General features: G+C 52.5%; 1 protein-coding gene across 1 annotated transcript in view; it reads left to right on the top strand.

Annotated features, from left to right (window-relative positions):
* LOC119100808 (uncharacterized) overlaps window positions 1–21,986 on the top strand; it is a 39,049-nt gene extending 17,063 nt beyond the window's left edge. The window contains exons 3-14 of the mRNA XM_037223955.1: window positions 3,183–3,262; window positions 3,773–3,947; window positions 11,665–12,088; window positions 12,176–12,469; window positions 13,099–13,196; window positions 16,736–16,851; window positions 17,835–17,975; window positions 18,945–19,088; window positions 19,532–19,647; window positions 20,077–20,248; window positions 20,597–20,761; window positions 21,629–21,986. Of these exons, the coding sequence (XP_037079850.1) occupies window positions 3,183–3,262; window positions 3,773–3,947; window positions 11,665–12,088; window positions 12,176–12,469; window positions 13,099–13,196; window positions 16,736–16,851; window positions 17,835–17,975; window positions 18,945–19,088; window positions 19,532–19,647; window positions 20,077–20,248; window positions 20,597–20,761; window positions 21,629–21,706 (2,003 nt within the window). The 3' untranslated portion in view covers window positions 21,707–21,986. The remainder of the gene's footprint in view (window positions 1–3,182; window positions 3,263–3,772; window positions 3,948–11,664; window positions 12,089–12,175; window positions 12,470–13,098; window positions 13,197–16,735; window positions 16,852–17,834; window positions 17,976–18,944; window positions 19,089–19,531; window positions 19,648–20,076; window positions 20,249–20,596; window positions 20,762–21,628) is intronic.
* The last annotated feature ends 477 nt before the right edge of the window (window positions 21,987–22,463 follow it).

Genomic DNA, 22,463 nt, shown 5'->3' with positions numbered 1-22,463 from the left:
ACGATGGAAATAGAATATATTTCTTTCATGGTGGTGAGCAGAGAGCCAAATGATATTTTTCCCGCGTCAGCGGCTACTTCAAATCGATATTCTGAGCCATTCAGAGGGATTTTGAGAAAACTGTTAATTCTAATCAACTAGAACGCGGCCTTTGTAACCATAACTGAAATGTGCAAAAATGATGAGATACTTCCCTTCACACAACAATGGGCCTCCTGATCTAGTGCGTGAGCTACCTGCTTCATAAAGGTGGCCTCTCCAGAAGCCTGGCCTCTTTATGTTGAAAATGGTCCACTGAGCCCGATTTATTACTCTCTGGCTCAGCTGTGGAGGATTCCTTGATCTAGTTTTTCGCAACCTGCAGGTAGCTACACGGCCTCTAGTTTAGGAAATCACCCATTTTTTGGTCGGGGGGCGGGGGGGGGCAGAAACATGTCTTTACCCCCCTGTCAGCCGGCAGAGGGGGGGCAGCTGTCTCTTTGCTAACCACCCCCTCTCCCCTCCCCCTGTCCCTGCTGCGCCGCCTGTGGCTGAGCCGTCAGCGGAAGTGGGTGTGCCGCACTCCCCCTGGAGCTGCAGAATAGGCGGATGATCCGGCGGCGCAGCACTGTCGCGGGCACGGCGCCGGCGGTGCAGCGCCGTCGCGGGCACGGCGCGACGGCCGCGGCTTACTGGGCACGAGGCCGAGCCGACCGCTCCACATATATGGGAATGCCCGCCCCGCACGTCCGTGTGGTGAGTCACTTGAGCCACTTGGGCCGCCTGCTTGTGGGCGCGTCTGTCATTGATAGATCTACAGAGATCAGACAGAGATCAAACTGTCAGGGCCTGAGCACTTCATTAGACACTCTGTCCTGAGACGCATGAGTGGAGCCGCCTGAGCGTCATTTTACCGCCACTTAAACCCTCACAAACACAGGAGCACGCACGCACGGCGGTCCCCTACAGATCGTACGGGACACGCCGAGATCGAGCCCACTGAGCCGGGAGCCGCCCCGAATTGACCGGTGTGTTTACGAGCCGTTGTGCTGGCCGTCCGCCGCCGCCGGCCAGCCCGGCAGCGGCGTTCACAATAGCAATCAGACGAGCTTGTTGTCGACAGCGGGCGATTGTGCGCGGGCCCCGGCGCCCGATCGGCTCACCCCACCAGCCGCCGAGGCCGTTTGTGGCCTGACCTCGCCGAGGTCGTCCACTGAATGGGACAAATTGACGCGGCGACCGCTGGGAAGGCCCCCTGGTGGCCCGCCTCCCGAACCTGTCCGTGGGAAGCGGGCGCCGCGCCGCCGTGGGTCGCCGAGTAATGGAGACGGCCTTATTGCGCCGCGAGGAGACACGCCGGCGGAGGCGGACAACATTCCGCAGTAAAAGGGTGAGCGCGCGGCACGTGTGGAGCCGGCGGAGGCTCGCCGATCGCATACCGTCCGCAGACAGTTCGGCGGCAGACGGAGTCTGCACGAACCCATAGCATTCCGTAGTAAAGGGCCCAGCCCGGCGCGCGTGCAGGGGGATCGGGCCAGCTATGCGGGCTTGGCTGCTTAAGCCGGATTCCGCCGGTTGGGGGTGGAGGTGCTGCCGGTCCAGCTGGCCACGGATCGTGCCAGGGCGCGACTTTAAACGATGCTCTGACCGCTGATCTTATGCAGCTTTGCCATTGAATTTGAAATTTTTATTATAAAGCCCCCCGCTTGCTCCACACCCTCTCCATGTTAGGGCGTCAGTCGTTCACGATACCTAGTGAACTGTATGTAGATTAAAGTAGTGCGATGCCTTATATAGCCCTGTACGCTTCGAAAGCTTCTTTGGCGAGGCATGCAGCTCAGTAGCAAAAAGCTGTGGGTTCGGTGAGTGATCGTGGTAGTGGAAGTCATGTATACACTCCATACTTGGTCTTCGCAGTTTGTTTGCCGCTGCTTCGCTAAATCCACAAAAGTAAAAGACATCGTTCATGATCACTCCATCGCACGTCCTCTCCAAGCAGACATATCACTTCAGTTTGTGGTAGCGCATTTTAAAAATAGCTCAGGAAGATTGATTCTCCAACACGGCGTAAAGTTAACAATGAGCAGAGCAATGTGTGGTACTATATTTTGCTTTGGAAACGTTTTCATGACGATAGACTGCGCCATTGCGACATAATTTGTAGCCCATAGGGAAATTAGGCTTTTTTTAAAATAAATCCTTCAAGATCTGCCACTCGGAGGGGGAAATGCTGAACGAAGTGATCGCAACTTCATATGAGTAAAAAGACATTTAGCTTCTGGCCCTTGTGTTGTAAATAACCGGCCAACCGATCTTCGTTACACCAGGAGGTACAGCATAAAGAATGATTAAAGCAAGCAGTGATATTATCACGAAAATCTCGACGTTTCCAACACTGTTATGGTTACAAAAACTGCAGTTCGGTTGGCTGGATATGTTTCTCTTCTTTAATAAAGCTACTTACCAGTCACCTCTAGTGCGTTAAACAGGGTTGATTATTTAAAACATAACACTTCACATCACATATTGTGTATGCCATAACGCTACGCTGCCTTGGAACACATGCATTAAATTTCAGCCTGCAAGAGAACAGCTTATCAGCAAGTGTCATTTATAGAAATATTCACATTGCTGGGACTACGTTCGTGCGCCGCAGCAAATAATGTTTCCATACACACACTTTACAGAAGCACAACAGACCTAGTCTGGTGGAAAGGAGCGCCACAACCCGAAGAGATCTGTATTTCACCAATTATTGTGTTAAGCGTGGGCCGTAGTTTCTACTGTTACTACCACCTGATCTTTCATGCCATCGCCCTCGTGATTTGATGATAGTGGCTCTCAGTGATCAGTGTGCCCTGAACTTCTTTGCCTCAGCCACCCTTGATCATAAACCTTTGCCTTTCATCCTCACATCGTAGCCGTTCCCATGTCACCTGTCCGGTACCTGATCTCATAAAGACATATCCTCCAGTTTAGCGTGATAGTGCAGGAGATGTCTCTTGTTGATCCAATGTGTTTTTTTTCTGGTTATATGAGGTACTTTATGTCGCTGCATTATCAAGCTCTTCTAGCGCGGTCTCGCTTCCATTGGTCCTGCACCTGCAGCGCGTGAGTGTTGAGCCTAACCATGCCGTCTTTCGTATCATGTGATGTCATGTCATGTCATGTCAATCATGACGTCCAACTTTGTTTGTTTCCAGCGGGTGAGAAGATCGTCGGAATCCATCGCCTACCGGAAACGGCTCAGATGATGAGAGAGAACGTGGAGCGAGTGCTTCAGGTAAGACGGGCAGCGCTGGCATCTCTCCTGTTTCAGGGTTGTTTCTCATTGGTGCCAGCCTGTTTTACGCGTCTGTATTTTAGTATGCGTGCATTGTTTAATCTGGTTTAGATTAGAGCCCTGGCTCGGACAGCAGTGGCCATTTCAGGGCAGTGGGACGGATAAGAGTGGGGACTGGTGGGACAAGCCGACAGGCAGCTGGGGTTCTTGCCCTTCTGACACTTGGCCCGCACAGGGAACGTCTTCTGGACATGAACCTGGTGCTCTGACGGGACTGGGTATTTGAGCGAGCCTACTCATGGCCCATATACGCAGTATTCCTCGAATAAATGGGGTGTCGCCGGAATCCAGGCTAAAGTGTTAAATCAGAGCACATTATCTGTATTGTTTTCGTGTATTGCTACGCTGCACGCTGCTGGGATCGTTTTACAGTGCAGGCAGGAACTGCTAAGCTGCTATAGCATTATTCCTTTGAGAGAGTCATTGCTAACACAATGGGTTTTCCCTCAGTTTATGGCCGCTAAAAGAATCCGCATGCATCACGTCGGCAGCAAAGAGGTCATCGAGGGCAATCTGAAAGCGGTGATGAGGCTGATTTTGGCGTTGGCCGCGCACTACAAGCCTCAGAGCGTCCGAACATCGCCTTACGACAGTGGCGCCACCACCGAGAAAACGGGAACGACAGGTAAGACACCTACTGGAGGCGAGACGAAACTTGAAAACCGCGTCACTACTACTTGCCTTGCTATCATTTTTGCTCATTCCTCACAGATCACGGTGCGTGGTTGGCTGGTCGGGCATGTTATTTGAAGGTGATAACAGGAATTTAGTGTGCGCGATAACGCTATGAGTTATTATCATACCCTGTTATTGTGAAACGACCTGCATGATCGACTTATTCGATGATTCGGAGATGAATTAGAATAGTTTGCACTGAACGTCCAGAAAACAAAATTTTCCTTAACTTGTTAGGATCACGTATAGATCTAAAATTCTACTGTTTGAAATTTTGGTACAGGACTCTAATACATTGTCGAAACGACGTCTCCTAGGATATATATCGAATAATGCAAAGTTCGAACAACCGTCTATAGGTGGCAGCACTATTATTTTATGAAATGACTGATTCTATCTAAGATTGATATAGCTTTTAGTTTTGGTGGCTTGGAACAGCGGAGAAAATGACCAATGTTAAAGAATTCAGTTTCTGCTGATTAATGTACAATTATCCGTCCCTCTAATCCTCTTCCTCGTTTTATCCTCTATCCTCTCGACACCCCGCTAGTCCGGGGCAGGCTGCATGCATCAGCCACGGGTGGGCCGAGAGCCCCGTGGGCAGGGAAACCCCGAGAGGGTACCCAGCGCGCACGCGCGGATTAAAGCCTGGCGGCTGGCCCCCCAGGCGCCTGAGAGTCTGCTCCACCGTTAATATTTTGTTTTCATCCCATAGCCTTGAAATAATTATTTCTGGTCCAAAGGGTTCTAATCCAAAAACCCAAAACAAACTAATGTCGAATTACCGGTACGCTGCATAACTGGTGACCCGCATTCATGCTCTAGAGGTGGGAATAACTGCAACCAATATACTTAACTCTGGATATAGGTTTATGAAAGCCGAAATAATTTCCGCATCTTTATTTTAGCAAGAGTCTTATTTCTCACCCTCCGAGAAAATCTAAGCGATTTACATTTTGAAAACAAAGTGGATTCAAGCAGACCAACGGTGCGGAGCCGTCGTCAACAACGCTAGCTAGACTGCAGGTGTTCGGATCCTTCAAAACACAATTTGGCTCTAAAAACAGGCGAGAGTGTCCACTAAGTCCGCTTTGGGATCGTCTCCGCGGACAACCACAAGTCGGAGCGCTCCCTGCGGGCCTCCAGAGAGCACCTGCGAGAACCTCCGGAGAGCTCTCAGTCCGGAGCTCTCAGTCCGCACACAGCCAGCCTGGCATCAGGCAACCAGACGCTGGGTAGCCGGAGATCAGCCAACCTGTCATCATAATCATACATGGTCTTTTAAAACAGTTTTGCATCAACTGATGCCACAATGGATTTTGATCCCCGACGCCGGCATCGAAGATCAAAAGGCCGGAACCAATTTAGCAGTAACATGGCGCTAGGCGTCGGACACTCCAGTGTGTAGCCGGGTGAGTGGGCAGGAGAAGAAAACAACCGACATCCAGGCAGTGGGCATTCGGCAAAAAGTCATCAAACATCAGACAGCCGTAGAAACTAAGAGTGTGAGAATATGGGGAGTCAGAAAACAGACTCATCAACAGACCACATCTAGCAAGCAGTCGCATGCCATGCACCGGACCATCATGTAACAGCCAGAAAAGGGACAGAGAGGTGGACAAACAGGCATCGTGACAGCCGGACAGTTGGGAATGGAGCCGCTAGAGAACCGGCGGACAGCCTGATATCCGGACAGCAGAAGGGCTGGACATTATACAATCGGACAGGAGGACGGGCGGACAACAGAACAGCTGGACTTAAGACAGCCGAACTGTCAGACTTGAAGCAGCCGAACAGCCGGACATGAGACAGTCGGACAACCGGAAGTGAGACAGCCGGACAGTTGGAAATGGGGCCGCCATAAAAACGGGCATGAAACCACCGGACAGCCTGACAGCCGGACAGTATAAGGGCTGGACATGAGACAGCCGGACAGCCGGACAGTCAGACATGAGACAGCAAAACGGCCGAACATGAGACAGCCGGACAGCCAGGCATGAGACAGTCGGATAGCTGGACGGACAAAGAGCAGAACGGCCGAGCTTAAGACACCCGACCTGTCAGACTTAAGACAGCCGGACAGCCGGACCATGAGACAGGCGGCCAGCCAGACATGAGACAGGCGGACAGCCGGACATGAGACAGCCGGACAGCAGCGGCAGCTGACGCGGCCCGTCGAGCCGCACAGTTAGCGCCGGGCGCCGCCAGCCGGCCGGACCGGCGTCGCTAACGAGTCCCGTCGCCCGGCGGCGTCCGTTCGGTCAGCGGGCCGAGCTAACGGTGGAGCGAGCCGCCACACCAGCTCCCCCGCCCACCGAGGCTGCCGCAGCGCAGGGCCGGCACGTGCACCGATGACAGGCTGCGGTGGCTGGCACGGGCCACGGCACGGGTCAACTTCTTCTCCAACCCCGGCTGCAGAGACGCAGATAGTGTAGTATGGCCGGTGTTTATGCACGCTGGTGCTGCAAAGGGCGTGCATAAGGATGCACGACACCAGTGACACTGCTGTGTCCACTCAGGGCAGCGTCCGAACAGTGCCGGGCTCCATTAGAGCTCCAGCTACCTCATTACGTTTGCATCTTGCCGACCGCTAGTGACATTGGGAGACATGCGTCAGGCAATGGCATGCCGCTGACCAGGATAGGCTATCGGTGAATGTATCATACATATATTGGGAGCGCCAACTACCTCCTCTGTCTCATTGCCTCAGTGCTGCTACCTATCATTCGGTTCTCGTTCGCCGGCGTTTGGCTGCAGGTATTCGTTAGCTCCTAACTCCCAGCCGCTTTGCTCCTGTCTAGAAATAATCCGGTTGTTACAAGTGCAAATTGAGTGGACTGATTAATAATCTATGCAGGTAACTCCATGCTCTTTGCTAATGAAGCTGCGTGCGAACTCGTTAACATGCGTAGGGGCGGTCGGTTGAATGTGACGCGTTCGCGAGTTCAATTTACCTCCAAATATCTAAAAAGCTAAGAACCAAATTGTGTTGAGCATGTCACAAGGCAGTCATATATATATATATATATATATATATATATATATATATATATATATGAGCTCACTTGTAACAAATTTTGAGACGCTAGTTTATCATGGTGGGGTCAAATAGAGTCAGACGGTCAAATTCAAGCTCGATGTCCGAAGCGCCTTCACTTCCTCACGCAACCGCCTTTGCCCTAGATACATGTTCTAAGCAAAAGGTCACTGGTTTTATTTCAGGTCAATCACCTTATTTGACCTTTAGAAGCCCACGGTAATCAAAACCTACCAGATCGCTTTTATTTTTCAACTTAGATAAACATGAAAATGTCTTAGCTGTGCTAAAAATGACTATGCTCCCAAGAATTAAAGGTTAATTGGGATCACTTTAGTTAAGTGATTTTTCGTCACCTTCAAGAAATCCAAATGATATGTCTGTTGACCTCCCTGTGATAAAGAAACTCGAAATGAGCATCAAAAGCTACTCCGTAATAACCGGTTTTCCAATGGAAAGGCAAATTGTTTTTTATCTCAGTCCAGCCCTCATACCTGACCTAAGGCCAACGGAATTTGTCGTAATTCTGACCTAAATTGCCTAATTCAGTACGAAACTATTTTAGATAGCATGGCTTTAGGTAACACTCTGTTGTTCCATATACACACACACTGAATAAGCATGTCATACAGCTGACGTAGTAACTGACCGGAACATCGAGCCTTACTCCCGCATTGCTGGATGTCAGTTAGGTGAGGAGAACTCAGATGACAGGATGACTTAGCAAATCTAGCAAAGAATTAACTAGCATTTCGAGAAACATAAAAGATCATTCAGCATAAGACAAGTTGGCTAATTGTTACCCACGGACAAATATACCTTCTCGCTCCTCAAATGACCGGACTGGACATGTGAAGTCCAGCAATCTGGGGACCGAGGCATTCTTTTTAAGCACTTCCGCATGTGATAACCATTTGACACGCCATCTCTGCAGCACAAGTTTCCGAACTGACATCAGAACGTCATGGCAGGGCATGACAGTTTAGCACTTGTGCTGGCACAAGAGAACCGGCAATACCGGCGGCGGAAATTGGTGATAAGTTGTCTTTTCCGAGAGGGCACACATCGCGTTATTGTTTTCAGATTACATCCGCACATGGCCTCGGCGTCGTCGAAGCCGCCGATCGTCGGTCGACACCTCACTTCCGTGTTCCCATTGACGCCAGGCTAGCGGCCGACATGCTCTCTAATGAATTGGCGGGCCGGCCGGTAACGCGCGCCCGCCGGCGCTGCATTGTAAATCACGTGGCGTCCAGTTCCGGACAGCCGCTGCCCATAAGGCCCGCCCGCACCGCTGGACGTAAATCAAACTGCAGTGGATCAGCAGGCCCCAAAACACGGGCAGGGGCGGTGTCAGGCGCGCTGTTCGGAGGGATGGGGGGGGGGGGGGGGCAGCGATCCACCGCGCCGCATCGCACAGCCATCCGCTGGCCAGCGACAGGCTGCGACGCCGGTATTCGAGTCTCCTCCTCCCTCACCCCCGCCCGCCCCGCGCGGCGCGCTGGCCACGCCGCCGTTGTCGCCACAGTCCACCTCCGTTACGGTGATTAATCACGGACAGGCGATCATCTGGCGCGCCATCTCGGTGCGTTACTTCGGCGTTCTCAGGCGGCGCGCGCGGGTGGCGGCGGCGCGCGCTCCGCGCCCCACTGCTGATTACACGGCCGCGGCCGGCCGGGTGTGGCGCGGCGCTGGACGACGGGCGAGTGGTCCGCCACTCCTCGCCACGCCACGATGGTCGCCAGGGAGTGGAAGCGGCGCGCCGCCACCGGCAGAGCTGTGTGTGAGTGCGCGGCGCCGGCGGCAGGCGCGGAGCGCCGCGTGGGGAGTGGTTCCGGCGCCGGCAGGCGCTGGAGAGGTTTGTGGAGTGAGGACGCTCTGATTTACGGCAGGGCGACTGGCGGTGGGTGGTTGTCAGGTTTGGAAAATAGCCTTTGACATCTGCTCATGTTCGCATGGCACAATTTGATCGGGCGGCCGGCCTTTGAATCCGTTGCCCGTCTCTTTCAAGATTGTTGAAGAGATAACTAGATGCAGAACTTTTTAGTTCATTTCCATTGGCTCACAGTCTAGAAATGGTGAAACGACGTCTGGCTCAACTCAATTCTTAGCATTACGTTCTCGCTTCATTTCGTGTCGTTTAGTGTGACTCAATCAATGTATGACATGTTTTGGGTTATTTCTACCGTTGGATATATCCTCGTTTGGCTAAATCCGCTGTAGAGAACCAGCCAATCGCGTACCTTATTTTGGCTGGGAGTGCACGGATCCTCGTCACCGCCATCGAGATGCCTTTCACGGCATGGGACGGGCAGGGCGATAACAGACGTGACTGATATTGCCATGTAAATCACCCGAAAGCATGAACGAATGAAGCCCGCCGCCTTGGGTAGCACACCCCGATGGGACGTACCAGTGCATATGAATATGCTCCTTTTATAAGCTCAGCAGGCAGAGGTGCACCGATGTTTGTAAATACGCCCACAAATTTATAGATGACGTCACTGGAGTAATGACTGGCTACAGCTCCGTCACGGCCGCGCAAGTTTAGTCGACGAGCGGGATGAGTTTGGAAAATGCTGCATTTTTCGTGGTTATTGCGCAAGCATGGGGACAAAATGTTAATGTTTTAGATGAATGTTGGTCGCGAATACGATTAACTGGCTTTGTGCTGGCTGCAGTTATCATTGCCTGGTCTGTCTCGGCACACCTCACAGCGTGTTGTGTTGGGGCCAGTTTCGGAAAAGTCGACCTTTGCTGCCTCCCCGCCTAACCCTTGTGCACCAACACGTCGGAAAGCGTTATGGTCGCCTTATGATTCGAAGAGAGTGAGCCGCCCACACCATACAACAGTTCTACTCACATACTTTGGCTGTCAAGATCTGACATCAGCACTTAAAATCGTTAGAGAACGAACGCATCCGTAGCATGTGTGCGATTACTCACGATAGCTTGCATATATCGACCAACAGCTGTGCCAGTGCCATTTCCGTTTCCTTTCCATCGTGTTCCGACGCCTGGCCACCCAGACCTGGACCTGTTTTCGGCCCGCGTCATTTAAAAGCGTGGCTGTCTGGGCAGAGCAGACTCGCCAAATGTACCCAATGTCCGGTTAGTTCAATCCAAAAAATAGTTCGGTCCGCTGCATTGTTTGCATGATATGATGCATGATTATTCAGGAAGAGGCCACTTTGTTGATTGAACTGACAGGAAAACACAAATATCGTGCTGGAATAGTGCGTATAACAATTCATAAATACGAGTAGCATGTCCACAAGCGTGGCTTCAAATACTTCCTGGTGTGTGCCACTTGACCTATTCGTGTTAATTTGGCAGCTGATATCGGATGAGCAAAATTGTATTGTTCGCTGCAAATAACAAACATGGGTACTCATGTCGAACAAAGAGTAAATAGCTAGAAACCTCAAAACATGAGTGTCGTTTGACACAAGCGGCAAAGAAAACATTTTAGCATTCAAGAGTGCAAAACGTCAAACGTGGTGTGCGCACAGGTTCTCGTGATACGAAACCGTCGACTGCTTTCTGGCTAGACCTTCAATGACGTTGATCTGCCGACACGCGTGCGTTATAACGCTTGACCCTGTGCGGAGGATTTTGCGTGTTAAAGGGGTTACCAAATCAAATGTTGTCACGCATCTCTAAAGCTGTCGCATTTCCCTCGGATTTACATTGAGTCTTTGTTTTTCTAGTCATTCAATGTTGACGCCGCAACAATGCTGCAAATTGTTGGTTCAATCAGGGCCATATGGAGGGCCGGTGCTGGTATTGCGTGCCTACATTCATTGCGGTGCTGCCTTTATCCAATGGCACAGTTAGCCAAGACAACCGCTGCGATATTCACAATGTTTATATTATTCTGTATACGTTGTACGTCTCTCTCCAGAAATCATGAAGCTCCAAAACGATACTAGTTAAACCATAAAACATAAAAACCATAAGGCCATAAAACCGTAAAATAAAAAATACATAGAATAAAAGCATAAAGATAATAATAATAATATAATAAGCCATATCATAATGATAGCATAAAAATCATACAATAAAGCTACAAAAAACGTGAAACCATAAAACCATACCAACCAGACCATTCTCATTAATCCAGTTCTTGAGGTTGGCTGTGCTAAGCTCCGTTGAAGCTGTACGTGGTAAAGCATTGAAACAAAACGCGCGCCATTTCTGAGGAATTATACCAGTATCGTTTTAATCTTTGAAGTAGCACGAAAGTGTGGGAACTGCCACGAAATACAACTGCTATCGTGTGTATCCAAAACGACTGTATAGATCAAAATCAAACTACAGCTCTATTGAAGCAATTTGACATGTCATACTAAACCACTAATTTGTTTTACCATCGCCCAAGTCCCACGTCAAACAACAATAATAAAGTATTTGCAATGTCATGCCATCATTCCTTCACTTGATTGATGGTATCCGACACTTTATGAGCGGAGCGTGTTCTAACCTGGATATTCTGTCGGTTAATGTCGCACATGAACCAAGGCATATGCAGCTCAGCGCTGCACCGCCGCCCTGAATTCAGAGCTGTTCTGATGCCGCTTCACGCTGACCCGATACTCCATTATTCAAACCATTCTCCCCCTGTTCACAGCGTCGTCGGCTGGCACGACGGCAACACCAGCGACGCCCTCGAAATCAACCCCTCCCACCAAAACAACGACTCCCACGGTGACCCCCACCCCCTCCCCATCCACCTCCGCCGCCAGCTCAGCCCCCTCACCCTCCACTTCGACGGCGACGGTGACCGGCTCCGCGGGCCCGGCGAGCACGCCCGGCACCCCCAGCACGCCGAACAAGCGCTCAGCGCTCTCCGTGTGCGTCACGACGCCCAACCTGAACGTGCCCGGGAACCGCAAGTCGATCGGTCACCTGCTGGAGGGCACGCTGGCCGTGGCGCCGCTACGCCGCTTCCCCAGCGTGGCCGGTCACCAGTGGGCAGCTGCCGGCGTCGGCGGCGACGACGGCGACGACGGCGGCGACGAGGCCACGCCCGAGAGCCGTGTCGACGACGACGCGCCGGCTGCGGCGCGGCCGGTGGAGCGGCGCGGCCGCCGCCAGTGGGGCCTGCCCGGGCCGCCGCTCTACGAGAATCTGCCGCGCAGCAACAGCTTCGCCAGCTACAGCGGCGACCGGCCGCGCCTGCCGCCGGCCGCCGACACCGAGGGCATCTACGACGTGCCGCGCTGCCGACCGCCACGCGTGCAGGAGGGCCCGGCCTCGCTCGGCGCCGAACTGTCGCGCACGACGCAGACGGACGGCCGCGAGCCGCGTGAGATCGTGGACGGGTTCAGTAGCCTACCGCGCCACGGCGTGCGGCCCGCTGCGCTCGACTTCTGGGAGAGTCTGACCACGCACAGCACCGGCACCAGCTCGCCGAACACCAGCGGCGAGTTCAGGTCAGTTCAGTCACCGGTCAGCGGCGAGCTCAGGTCAGTTCAGTGATCGGTCAGCGGCGAGTTCAGGTCAATTCAGTCATCGGTTAGCAGCGAGTTCAGACGGCGTGTCCGTCACCGAAGAGATGCTAAGGTCCATCGAACTTGACGGACGGCGGCGCGAAGTCGAGGCTGACGCATCTTAGTGTACCGTCATTGTAGCGGAGATCGTGCCAGCTTGTTGTGCCGGTCACTGCCGCGGAGGTGAGGTCTTTCGTGCCGGCGAACGCCAGCGGGAGGTTGGGCCATTTCGGTCACACAAAAGCGGCCCGGGCAGCTTCCAGTTTAGGTCAGCAAACGTTTCTGGGAGTTTAAAGCAGTTCACATTACTAAACGCAAGAGACAGTCTATACCGTTTAAGCCCTTGTAAAATCAACAGGCAGCTGAGGTCGGTGTGGTACTTGCACTCTCGCGGTCATCAGCGGCGGATGCTCAACCCGTGTTTGCGCATCCGTCTAGGCTTCGCTCCTCTTTGTCACCAGAATAAACAAATCAGCATCACGATAGGCATAGCTGTGGCATTGAAGCACTAACGAAACAATTTCCAAAGATGTATCTACGAATCAGTGCAACAGTGCCTCTCACATCGCCAGGTACAACACCATCCACCGGATGAGTGGACGCCGCCTGCTCCCGAAGACGCCCGACACACGCTCGAGGCCCGCCGCGCCGGCCGCGCCGCCGGTGCCAGGCAGGGCCGCCCAAGCCGTCCGAGGACGCTGAGGAGCGCAGTCTGGGCAGCCGGGGAGAGGTGGAGGGCTCCTCCAGCCACGGCTCGCCCACCACCTCGATCGTGCGCTCGCGTGAGGAGGCGGTGGCCGAGTGGCTGCGCGGCACGCCGGCGCGCCGCTCGGACGGCTGGACGCGGCCCGAGGCGCCGGCGCCGCCGGCCGAGCTGTGGCGCCATTCAGCGCTGCGCCGTTCCGTCCAGCTCGAGAGCTGGAGCCGACCGGCGCCGGCGCCGGCGCGCGTGTACGGCGCGCCGCCGCCGCCGGCCGAGCCGCTTTCGTACGACGCGCTGCTGGAGGAGCTCGGCCGTGCCCGCCGCCAGCTGGTCGCCCTGCAGGAGTTGGTGAGCGTACGTACTCGTTCTGCACTCTCACCGGGGCTGGGGACGAGCTGCCTCGGCGGCGGAAGCGGCCGGCGGGGTCGGCCACGGACGGCGACGTCGAACTCAGTGGAGACGGACGGCGCCGGATGTGGAGACGATGGCCCCGCCGCCGCCCCTTCGGCCGGTCGCGGCTGGTGGGTGACACTGCTGTGCACCCCCTGCATGGCTAGATCACATTTGTTTGGGCGGAATCACCTGCATAGATGCAGTGGATCTGCTTGCCCCATGGGGAAACAAGAGTGAATGACGCGCGTGGCTGTGCATGCGATCAAGCAATGTGCTCGGAATGCAGCTGGATCAGGCGTTACCGAATCATCCTCCGTCCTCCTCCGGCACCACTTTTCGTCGAGCATTTGTTACAGACGACTTAAAGTGCGCTACTGATTTATACAGCCCGTTGGCTTTCTGTCAATGTTGAACCGACTCTTTCATGTGCACAGAAATGCCTGCACCGGTTGCGTTTCGAAACTTGGCGTTATTGCGAACTGGCAACGACAAGAGAACAAAAACAGAATGGCGCATGGATGCCCCGGTGGAAATCTTCACACAAACGTCATCTCCTGACACATTTTTCGTACGATCCATTTCTGAATTCTGTCGTAGGATCTCAGGACTAATGGAAAAGTCGGCGTGGCAGAACCTGCGCAGCTGACTGTCAAACCGGCGCGTTTTCCGGTGGTCTGTTCGGGGACATGGTCGGGCGACGCACTCGTCAGCGCGTCGCCGTTTCCGGGGTGAAGGACTGATGAGGTGTCCACAGCCCGGAGCTCATCACTGCCGGCGCGCCGCCACCGTGGGAAAACCGAAATCATGGAAAATGAGTCGGCGCGCGCTGCGTACCGGCGTTTTGCAGCGTGCGGTGGGTATCGGGCGGTCGGTCTGCGGGCGGGCTGGGGACGGGCTGTGGATGGTCTGCGGACGGGCTGGGGACGGGTGGCTGCGTGGCCGTCTTCTGGCCAGCTTTAATGGCCGACTCTCGTTGACTGGCAGGCAGATGGGGCTTCTCGGACCGTGGCTGTGAACAGCTGGCGGGAGTGTATTCTCGTTGACCGGCCCAGATGGGGTGTCTTACCTGATGGTCGGGCACCTGGCGGGTGGCGCTGCTGTTGTTAGTGGCTAGGTTCGGTGGCGTGCGTAGCGATGTCCTGGGGAAAAAGCTACTTGTGGTTTCCGGGGATGGATGGGCTGTGATTATGACAAATGGATGATGCTTTATAAGATTTGTCGGTGTTAAGAGCATTCAAAGATGATAGCAGGGAAACAAAGAAAATGCGATTAGATACAGGAAGCATTGTTCAACAACTTAGCTATCACAGAATGCTATTCGAAAGCTCATATACAGACATATCTATATTTGTATATGTATTAGTGCTTGATATCACCTGACACTCCACATACGTACGTGGCTATTACGTGACATCAGTGTAAGAGGCAAAACGCTATGTCCAAAATCAACGGAAAGTGATAAGGGATAGAAAAGCACATGAGCGCACGCACAAATAGCGCCAGATAACCCTATCGCACAAAAAGAGCCCTCGCAGCGTGCATGAAAGTTGTTGAATGCAGTCGTCGAACATCGACAGGCGACTAACTCATTAATGAAAGACATCGCTCGGTGTGCGAAGGACCGCTGTCCTACCGCCGAGCGCACCGCCAGGGGAGCGAAAGTGATGGTCCATGCGGGTAGTTCGGTCATTGGTCCGCGGGTCAGCGTATGTTTGAAGCAAACAGATAACACCTTGAGGCTCACCTCGCCCTTTGGCTTTGTGGGCAGCGATAACATCGTACATCACACATTTGGCGAGGCGTGGCAAAGTGCAGCTCATCCCGCGCGATTGACACATGTTCATACTTTCGGAGGCCAGTAACTATTTTGGTAACGACATTAACCACTTTAAGCAATCTGACCTCGTTAACAGCTGACCTCGCCCATAAACCGAAATACAGTATCTTACGCGTGAGGTAGCTAGAGCCTGCACCATGGCCATCAGCACTCGTTACAGAAAGAAATGTCTCAGACGGCGAAGGCTGATCAGGACGCCGATGCGCTTTCTTACTACATCACTGACGTGTGCGTCCCAGCTGAGGTGGCGGCCAAATAGCACACTTAAGTTGTTTACGGTCAGGCTCTCCCAAACGATCTCCTTACCGAACCGTACGCTGACAGGGGAAAGTCTGTGGTTGTTCTGTCTGGGGCCAAGGCGAAGGAGTTAGGTTTTGGACACGTTGAGCTTCAGACCGTGGGCATAAAACCACGACGCTAGGGAGGATAGGATGGTTTTCATGCGTTGGATGAGGGGGGAAGGCTACGTTTAGCATCGGATGTAAGGATTTGGGCGTCGTCAGCGTACTGGGTCACAGGAGCGTCGCAGCAAGCTGATAAACAAGCTTCCACAACCCAAACCTACGCCCAAATTCCTCCGTGAAATCCATAGATAGCGTGTCTGGAATGTACCAAGCCATCGTTGGTCCGCACCAGCAGCAATGACATAATTTCTTGCACTGTCGTTCTGGATTTGTTTTAAACCTTACCCGCCTTCAAACCCGTGCATCATGTGTCACCCCTCAAGAGGCATTAGTCGCCTAAAACGAACAGCAGCATTAGGAGATTACATTCACCGCAAAGAGCACAACTGCATATTACTAGCAATACAGAGCTACTTCCTTTGTACCTGTGCCCATCTGTGAAAGCTCAAATTTGGTGTCATTATCCCTGGGAACTCCGCCCTAGGCCCTGTTTAGTCGTTGGTGGCGTGGGAAACGAGCCACGCCTGAGGCCAAGCATGAGCGTCCTGAGGTTCCCATCGACGGAAACACTTAGGTTATAGCTGGTCATTTGCGTCTGTTTTCAGGAGACAGCGATTCTAAATGCGCTCGTCACCACCTGCCACTGAAGAGTTTTGAGTGGCTCCTGGCAGCTTAGAAAATATTGTATAACATCCAAGCGGTCTGACATACAATAATAATGCTCATATAGCTAAAACAAGACTATCTCCACAAGAAGCGCTGATCAGTGCGTCGCAATCACATTTTTCCGGGGACTCCGCGGCGCGTGGCCTCTGGCCGCTTCGCAGCCGGTGGCGCGCGCGGGCGGCGCCGCTTTCGCGCCGCTGCTGCAGGCGCCTCCGGCTGCGACCGATGGGAACGTGCATCGCGTGACCGTAGTCGCCGGACGCGACGAAAGCCGGCGCCCCAGATCCAGCCGGAGTCGGTGAACAAGGTCGGCTGCGGCAGTGTGAGCCCGTGCCTCTGGTGGTGAGCAGTGCGCGGCGGGGTGCGCTGAAGGGGTGCGCTGAAGGGGTGCGGTGGAGGGGTGCGCTGCCCCGCGGCGGCGGCGGCTGAGGATGGACGGCGCTGATGCCAGGCTGGTCATGAAGCTTGTCCGGGGAAAGTTCAATGGTTTCCTCCGTCTAAGCACGCGGCTCGGCCAGAAGAGGAAGCGGGTCAGGTTTGATGTGCGTTTAGCATGTGTTGACTCTGTGGAGGATTCCATCCCCTGATGTCGGCGGTCATGTGTAACTTACCGTCGTGCTGGAAATTGAAAGCAACGTGATGCATAAACTCCATTTGCCTCCAAAGTCAGTGCAAAAGAATTTCAAATCCAGTGGGCCTAGGAAGCCAGTACGGGGTTCGATTCCCCGTGACACCCGCCCTTCCTGCCAGGGTGGCAGGCAGGCGACGTCATATAGCCTCAGTAGCTAAGCCTCAATGACAACGGCATTGTCAAAAGCTATTTTTTCGTGTGGCCGATGTCATTCTTGATATACATATTGCTGGTCATAGAAGGCCCAGCAGCGCTCAGTGATACTGAGGCTGACCCAACGTTCATAGCGAAGGTCTAAATGAGTCCCACACCCTGACTGAAAACATCAAATAGTTACTTCTTAATCCTTATTAAAATATTTAGATCTTCTCTGTGTTGTCAAACGTACGAAATACGTAATGATAGCTAAGTTTCTTATCAGTCACCACACAGGCTATGTGCGTTAAGCCGATCCTCCCATTCCAAGGTCCCCCGTCATTGCCACCGGGGAAGCCGAGCTAATCACGCACAGCACTGCTGCAACGGGGCACCTCAGCACCCGGCACGTTCCGCACAGCTGACGGTCGCTGGTGCTACACCTGTCGTGCTACCTTGACCAGCAGAGCTACCTGCCGTGCTACCTTGGCCAGCAGAGCTACCTGCCGACTGGTTCAGCCTCCACCGCGTGTTCTCAGCTCCTGAACGGACACCAGCAGGAGGGCTCCGACTGTCGGGGCACCAACACGGCCGACGAGTTTGTCTTCTTGAAGTCGCGGCTGCAGAACACCTCCGAGAAGTGCAACCTGCTGCAGGCGGACCTCAACAAGGCGAAGCAGGTGCGTCCGATCCGGCTCCTGAATCGCGCAGCGCAGCGTGTTCGTGTCCGTGCTGGCGAGAGCTGGCTGTGTTCAAGGACGGGTTATGCTCATCGCGCCTGCTTGACGCAAGTTATGTTTTACAACCTGTTCAACATCACGCCTCATGCAGGCTGTGTGTTGCTGGCATTTCTGACGATGGGTTTGAATGTTCTGCGTGCAGTGGCTCGATCCGCCGCCGATACTGTGCCGCCTTATGGCATCTACACATTGATGCCTGTATGTATGCTGATGTCAATATGTGTATGTTGTGGTCTATATGCGTATGTCTGTCGTGCAGAATATTCTGAATGAGTCGGACGGCAGGATCGAAGACGTCAAGCTGGGACCCCGCAATGCCTTCGGACGACATGGCTTTGCTTCAGAAAAGGTGAGCAGGCATATTCCGAAAGCATTCGGAAACATAGTCGGTGGGCAAGATTAAACATCTAGCGTACCTCACGTGCATCACCGGGACGAGGAGTCTCTGATCGGCATAACTGGGTTAGCAACTCGTGTTCGCTACAGATTGTTTCAGCTGCTGAGTTTACTGAGACGACTTAAGTTATTACTCGTGTTGAGGCGAGGGAACTTATTACTTGAGATGAGATGAGTAAATGTGTTACTCGTGGTGAGGCTAATAAATTCAGCACTTGTCTTCGCTTACGTGATGAGCATGGCCTGCCCCGTACCTTTCACTGAACCCCTGATACCGAGCACGCAGTGGCCAGTTCCATTACTGGTTGTACCTCAGTCATATGGATGCTTGACTGAGATCACATGGCTAGCAGCCTGCACATAAATGGATGGACCTTATCGCAGCCCAAGTCACTGGGATGCTAGCGTCGAGTGTTACGTGACCTGACCGCTGACTAATAGTGAGTCAGGGTGCATGACCTGACCTAACCTGTGACCCTGTGACCATGCTATAATTTGATCCCTGACCGTCAGGGAGAGCTGGGAGCTCGCCTCGGCGCTCAGGACCGCGAGCTGCAGGAGCTGCGCCGCCAGCTGGCCGACAAGGACAAGGCGATCCACCTGCAGCAGAGCCAGTTCGACGATGCCATCAAGGCGCTGGCCAACTCGAACATCAGGGTCAGTGACCGGGACGTGGTGGCGTTGTGACGTGTGGCGAAGGTGTGCCGGCGCTGACTCTCCCAAGAGGCTGTCTTTCCAAACGATCGGTCGAGCTGCTTGCCATTGCACTGGAATTTTGCTGCTGTCATTGGTGTTTCTTGGCGAGAACTGTCCTTTATAGAGTTGTGTCTCCGACAGGTTTCTCTTTCGGGGCTGGGGCCTCTCAGGCGCTAGGACCGATCCAACGACTTTGTGCGTCGGTATCGGATCACCACACCTACAGCTTCAATCGATAATAATATCATGCCAGAAAAACAGTGATCACTATGAGAAATCACGAAGGAACGCTAGGAACGAGGCGTTCTGCCGACGACCAGCCTCATCAAAACGTCTTTCCTTTCGCATTCAAGTTACTGAGTGTTGTAATTCACTGAGCGCTAACGCTACCTATCTCGTTGCAGCCCGCGCAGAACGGAAAGGTGGCGCCGCAGTCGCCCGTGTCCAGACAGCGAGGCTCTGGCCGGGAAGAGATGCAGATTCTCAGAGACGCCATCTCCAGTCTGAGAGCCAACTTCAGGTACTGCTGTTCTCTCCGGTAGCGACATTTCTACTGGCCACATTATGTGATGTTTGCCCACACCATTTATAGCTCGACATAAATTCAGCACATCGGTTTTAATTCGCAATTGTCCGTAACGTGGAACTAGCGGAAAGGATTACAGTCACCCACATTATGAACGGAAAGGCTCGTGTCGGGTTATGGACTCAGCAGACGTTCATTTCCTTTTGATGCACCGTCGGTATACAAGCTGGCTTTCGTCTGTTAAACTTTAGGCATGAGTCAATAATAACGATGAGTGTGCGACTCGTTGGTTTTCCCATTTCATGTACGTACAATTAACCTGATCTCAAAGACTATTAACGCTTCTTGTGCTTCATGCCCGAAATATTATAGTTAATTAGCGTGTTACGCCGTCCGTTTAGCTGACCTGACCCACCCACGCAGGGAGTCGGATCCCAACCACCACACACTGGACACCCTGGAGCAGTGCGTGGCGGGTGGTGCTCGACCGGCTGGCAGTTGCCGAGAGTGGCCGACAGGTGGAAGCACCAGAGGCGGTCCCGCCCAACAAGCGGGCCCCATCACCAGCCTGCAGGGACAGAACTCATTCACCAAGGTAGTGCTGGTGTTGGCAGTGCGTTCGTTCGGAACATCTGTGGGGTAGGATTGCATGGGATAAAGTTTCCTCCAGTTGGTGGAAAGTCAGGTCCCATTTGTTGTGAATTGGTATTCACCATAGTGGAGACTGCAAAATGCGTGGATGAAACAGCATCCATTGTTTCCATTTTCGTGATTCCTCGTTCAAATCAACAGAAATGTATGCACAAATCATTTTCATATAGAGGGAATGTGCACATCATCACTGCCCAACCACACGCTGGATATTCACATGTGCGAATTTACTTCACCGATCCCAAATGCCATTGAGTGTGTTCTTCCTGACGCCATGTTCTGTCTCCCTCAGGTGGTGTACTACACCGAGAAGACACTGACTCCGTTCCTGTCGTCCGTGCCGAAGCAGCTGGGAGAGATCACCCTGCGCGACTTCAAGCAGATCTTTGATAGGCCTGGAAACTACCGCTTCCACTTCAAGAGCATGGATCCCGAATTCGGCATGGTGAAGGAAGAGGTGAGGACTGATAATTGAGGACTGAGAACTGCGGACTGAGGACAAGGGGCTGAGGACAATGGGCTAAGGACGAATAGCAACTAAATGTATTTCATGCAACTTCAGAATATAGCTTATGACTTCCTGTGATGAGCACAAGATGAGATGAGTTCTCGTACGAATACACATGATATGCATGAGTAATTCCAGATAGTTGGATACGCGTGTTCAGCTTTCTCTCTGCGACTTACTATCTCAGTTCATTCCTGGTGTTTGGAATGCCTAAATGACGGCACTGCTTAAGTGCAGTGCTCGCTACGAAAGTGACAGTCGACGCTCCTGTTATCAAAATCTGATTATCTTGCATTCCTATGTTCCTATTCTTTTTTTTCTTCTGAAAGAGATGATCCGTGATGTCTCTCTGGACGTTCCAGTAAAACTTTCGTGCGGTGGGGTCTATTTTTTTTAGCTCACATCACTGGTAGTGCTTTTTTAGAGATGTCAGCTAAACCTAGCTCGACCTACCGAGGGGATTAGTTTCTATACGTGACATTATTTAATTTCAATAGGTAAAAAGTCGGTGCTTTATGATGGGTTTGCATTGCTCCAACGAACGTAGGACGCATCAAAAATGAATAGACATAACTGTTTTGGCTGCCTGACAATATTTATATTGAGGACGACCTTGAAATAAGTCATTCATGTTGTTTTTGGATACCGTGAGCGGCTGATTTCTAAACATTACTTACCCCTTTACATTACGTAATCTCACTACTACATTTATTGCTTTCTGAGCCATGCTCCATGCTTCGGTAAATGTTGCAAGTAAACGTTTTGTCTGAAACTAACCACTGCTGTTGTGTTTATTAAGAACTTGTTCCGTTTCAGATATCCAATGACGACGAAATCTTGCCCGGTTTCGATGGAAAGCTGATTTCGTGGGTGGTGGAAGATCACGGTGTTTAAGCCCTATGCTTTCGACATATAGTCGGAAGCTTGTACCACTCGTACAATATTAACAGGGGCCATTCGACAGTGTTCTGACAACGAAGATTTGGTTATCTTTCTATGACCCTTGATGTCAGTACATGAAGGAAACTGCTTCGAAACCAAAGATATTGTAGTACTAGACAATAGCACGGTCTAGAGAAGATTGCACATCTGCTATTCTCATGTTCGTGGAGAGATCATATGATAATTGATGTCCTGCTCACACGGGATAATGACTTTATAGCTGTATAAATGGTACTTTGTTATGACGAAAGGCGGGAATTATATCCGTAGCCCGTTGAAAATTGCGCGACATACACGAACCGCATGCTACTTGTTTCGAAAGACTATACAATAAATGATCATTGAACGGAGGGCAGTGTACATGGTTACTTTGCCGTTGGTTTAAAGCCGGGTGTGAGAAGGCTTCATTGGCCTATGTGCGATACATTGCATCGAACTTCAGCACCACCCGTATGATGGAACCCGCATATCCGAAGGAGGAAAGTGAAGTCGATCTCACACGACTTCATTCTTGTCTTTTCTCTATGACTAACTCGTGTGTGTATTCAGCGCTAGATGGGCATCGTGTTCCGTCGTCATTTAGGCTCTTGCTCGGAGCGCTATGTTCTGTTGCCCTCTTCGACGACTTCGTCAATGAAGCATCGTTGAGGCAAAGGTGGAGGCCCAGAAGTTCTGTGCCCCAAAACCTAGGTCAACATCATCATCCTCG

This window comes from Pollicipes pollicipes, unplaced genomic scaffold (genome assembly GCF_011947565.3).
Source record: "Pollicipes pollicipes isolate AB1234 unplaced genomic scaffold, Ppol_2.1 Scaffold_2555;HRSCAF=2994_pilon_pilon_pilon, whole genome shotgun sequence".
NCBI classification, from domain to species: domain Eukaryota; kingdom Metazoa; phylum Arthropoda; class Thecostraca; order Pollicipedomorpha; family Pollicipedidae; genus Pollicipes; species Pollicipes pollicipes.
Note: the sequence above shows the minus strand (reverse complement) of the source record. Positions and strands in the feature narration are given on the sequence as shown.